The sequence below is a fragment of the Cyprinodon variegatus genome, unplaced genomic scaffold, assembly GCF_000732505.1.
Source record: "Cyprinodon variegatus isolate N-32 unplaced genomic scaffold, C_variegatus-1.0 Scaffold67, whole genome shotgun sequence".
Classification (NCBI taxonomy): domain Eukaryota; kingdom Metazoa; phylum Chordata; class Actinopteri; order Cyprinodontiformes; family Cyprinodontidae; genus Cyprinodon; species Cyprinodon variegatus.
The window spans coordinates 169,764-173,340 of record NW_015150520.1 but is presented as its reverse complement, the minus strand read 5'-3'; the positions used below and the strand labels follow the sequence as shown (position 1 = coordinate 173,340).

At 38.2% G+C, this 3,577-nt stretch overlaps 1 protein-coding gene across 5 annotated transcripts in view; it reads left to right on the top strand.

Moving 5' to 3' along the window:
* LOC107083031 (phosphatase and actin regulator 1-like) overlaps positions 1-3,577 on the top strand; it is a 40,587-nt gene that overhangs the window by 30,829 nt on the left and 6,181 nt on the right. For 4 of the 5 annotated variants that reach the window (XM_015371969.1, XM_015371967.1, XM_015371965.1 and 1 more), the window contains exons 4-10: positions 409-534; positions 625-831; positions 908-1,172; positions 1,380-1,597; positions 1,859-2,015; positions 2,979-3,034; positions 3,113-3,174. In XM_015371969.1, coding sequence (XP_015227455.1) covers positions 409-534; positions 625-831; positions 908-1,172; positions 1,380-1,597; positions 1,859-2,015; positions 2,979-3,034; positions 3,113-3,174 — 1,091 coding nt within the window. The remainder of the gene's footprint in view (positions 1-408; positions 535-624; positions 832-907; positions 1,173-1,379; positions 1,598-1,858; positions 2,016-2,978; positions 3,035-3,112; positions 3,175-3,577) is intronic. The other variant, XM_015371966.1, reaches the window with a different exon arrangement.

Sequence of the window (3,577 nt, the reverse complement as noted above, 5' to 3'; positions counted from 1 at the left end):
AGAAAACACAATTGCATTGTCTTATTTCAAGTGAATATTATCTAATTATCTTATTTTAAGAGTAAAAATACTGATTCCATTGGCAAACTATCTCATTTACCTACTCAAATAAAGGGTAAATACACTTAATTTTAAAAATTTGTACTTAATTCTAGATTGTTTTTCCAGTGCATTCAGTCAGAGATGCACCAAAATGACAGAAAAGTGCATTTTCTTTGTTTGGGCGATAGACAAATAAAACCAAAACAGCACAGGACTTTATTAAATATTTGTACTGAAATATGTAATACATAATAATTAGGCCAGCTTAAACTTTTAAAAGGAAATGATTCAACATTCAGGGCTGAAAATAGGCTTTTTCAGGATTTAGCATACTAGTTGGCCTATTTTCTGTCTGTTTCTATGTAGGTGGGACATCCTCTCCAGTTCTCAGGGAGGAGGTGAAGATGGAAAACGGGCGCTCCTCAGCTCTCGGTGCAATCCCCTCTGAACCGGAAGATCCTGAGCTGATGGAAGGAGCAACAACTGCTGTAGGTAGGAAACAAAACCTCAGCCACTGCTGCCACTTATTGATTTGTCAGACATATTGCCCTCTTACTGATTTCTGTTGATTTTTATTCACAGCAGGATGTTTGGAGTTTCAGATGCAAAGTGAGGGTATGTTTCGACAAAGCCAGACTCAGAACTCCAGCCCGACGCCGCAAGCAAAGGCCTCCACAGTGTTTTCCACTGATGGATCAGAATCACCACTTTCTCGACCTCCAACTTCACACAAACAGCCACCTGCTCTTCCACCCAAACCTTTCAACAGACTTCCCAACCACATCACAGGTAAGCTCGTCTCCATTTCTGCTGCTGTTAAGTGAACCTGTGTCCTTATATCTGCCCCTTCCTCCCTGTTTAACAGATGGTACCCCTGTGAAGTTGCCCTGCATGTCATCCAAACTTTCTCCTCCTCTACCTCCGAAGAAGCTCCTGATATCAGTTCCTGCAGGAAGATTGGAGCCCTCTCCAGTCACATTCCAGAAATGTCCCGCCCAACCAAGCCACGCTGCGATGGGTGGACACCCACTGCAGTACGGGGCGCTGCAGCCTGTACCCCTGCACCCCCCGAGCCGGATCATAGAGGAGCTCAATAAGACACTTGCCCTCACCATGCAGAGGTTCGAGAGGTGAGGACATGCTGGTCATCATAATTATACAGATATGTTTAATTCAATCTCCGTATGTCTCAAAAATATCAACCAGAGATGATCTTGGGTTTTATACACAAATTTTCTTCTCCCTTTAATTAAAAACTGTTGCATCTCTTGTTCCACCTTTAAAATAAATAAAAAATTGTTTGAACTCTGTTTACTTCCATTTCTTCCTTCCCTTGGTCTGACTTCTGACAGTTCCATGATGCAAGCTGTTCCCACGATGATGATTGAGTGCGACGATGATAAAGAAAATCTCCCCAATGAGGCAGACTATGAGGAGCTGCCCGGGATGTACAGAGACGAAGAAGAGGAAGAGGAGGAGGAGGATGAAGAGGAGGAGGAAGAAGATGACGAAGAGGAAGAGGATGATGAGGAAGAAGATGATACACTGCTTACAAGTAAGCTGTTTTATTTTCCTTATATTTGGGGGTATATTCTACAAATAAACAGCATCATTCTGCAGTGTTGGACTTTTCTGTGGTGAAAAGATAAATTAAGGGCATTTGTTACCTTTCTCAGGTAAAGTAGTCTGACTGCTCAACACGTTGCATCATAGTCTTCCCTGTCATCCTGCCATATTTGTAGTGGTGCAAAAAAAAGAAAAGCCGAGCTATAATCTGCACACCTCAAATAACCATTGAACTTAACTTCTTCTGAAGGTACGCTGGCCATGAAGGTTTTACGAAAAGATTCTCTGGCCATCAAGCTCAGTAACCGTCCATCAAAGAGGGAGCTGCAAGAGAAGAACATCCTGCCAATGCAGTCGGACCAGGAACGTCTGGAATACCGACAACAAACTGCCACCAAACTCACCAGGTGAGGATCAGACTAAAAGGGATGTTTTGCACACAGAATTTAATTAATGTACACTGAAGAGGACGGAGATTAAAAGAGAAGAGTCATAAAATATAAATAGACATGAATCTCAGTGTGAGGAAAACAGGAGTGATAGCTGGAGATTTATTGTTTCACTGACATCTAGTGGTCCAGTTGAAGATTGCAGCCATTGTAAAAGATGACTTGATTTAGAGCAGATAAATGTAGATAAAAACCAGAGATATAAGCTCATGAGAGATGATTCTTCTTTTCTGCTTTCATTTGTCAGTGTGTTTTTTTTTTTTTACACTACATAACAGGCATCACATCTTTATTTAGTTGTATTATATTCCGCAGGTAAGCCTAAAATGTTTCTTAAATCCTGACAGAATTGGATTTCGAAAACATTTTCATTTAAATAAGAAGTTAGTTCACCCAAAAGATAGAAACCTAACACCAGGGGTATTGTATTTTGAATAAAATATCTTTTAATATAATCTCATTTTAGCAGAAAATGGTTATACACTTTCTTCAATTGTTTACACTGTGATATCAGCAAAGCAGAGTTTAATTTAGCAAAGAGCTTTAAAACAAACTGAAATATAGGATTAGTCTTTCCACAGAGACTTGATCCTATACAATATTACTTATAAAACAATCATAGCTACTTCCTAATATGTTCGCATTATGCATTAAACAAGCAACTTCACTCCCCTTAACTGATGTGCCACTGTTACCTTGATTACCTTGATCTTTGATTAAAAAAAACTCTTTTTTAAGATGTAAGGATTTTACATTTTGTCAAAGAACGTGACAAAAAAAGTTATTTATATTTTCTTTTTTATTGATTATAATTTTTGGCTTGCTTTATAACAGCTTTTGGTGAATAGCGCAGTAGCAGCCTTTGTCTGCCCGCCTGCACCCAGGAAGATAAAATGTAGACCTCATTTTCTTTCTTTTCAGGCGGTTGAGTCAAAGGCCGACCGTAGAGGAGCTGGAACAAAGAAACATTCTCAAACGTGAGTTGCTTTGCAGCAACAGTGAAAGGTTATCATCTGCAGGTTTTATGATCCTCCTCATTCTGCTGTTACTTTCAGCTCGAACTGATCTGGAGGAGCAGGAGGAGAAACGGGAGATCAAGAGACATTTATCCAAAAAAGTAAGAAAGGAAAAAGTATAAATAAATAATGACTATTATTAATAATCTGTTCAATCCGATTAGATGAATATGGTTTCCTCCAGTGACTATACTCTTTTATTTTGCTTTAGAATTTTAAAAAGGAATTAATATTTTATATTTGTGTAGTTCATGCTGAGGTAGTTTTGAAAGCTTGACCTGATTAAAGTGGAAAAAAAATCAATATTTAACAATTTATTACTTAATGCCTTGTTACTTAATATCTCAGGAAGTTGATTCTTTTGTTATTCTATCTTTTCAATAAAATAATTTAGGTGTTTAAAAATACTGGCCTAAAAGAGCAAAGAGAAATGTATTTCATATACATGTTTCAGACAGGAGTTTTAATACGGAAGAGGATTAGGGCCACTGGAAAAAAAAAAAA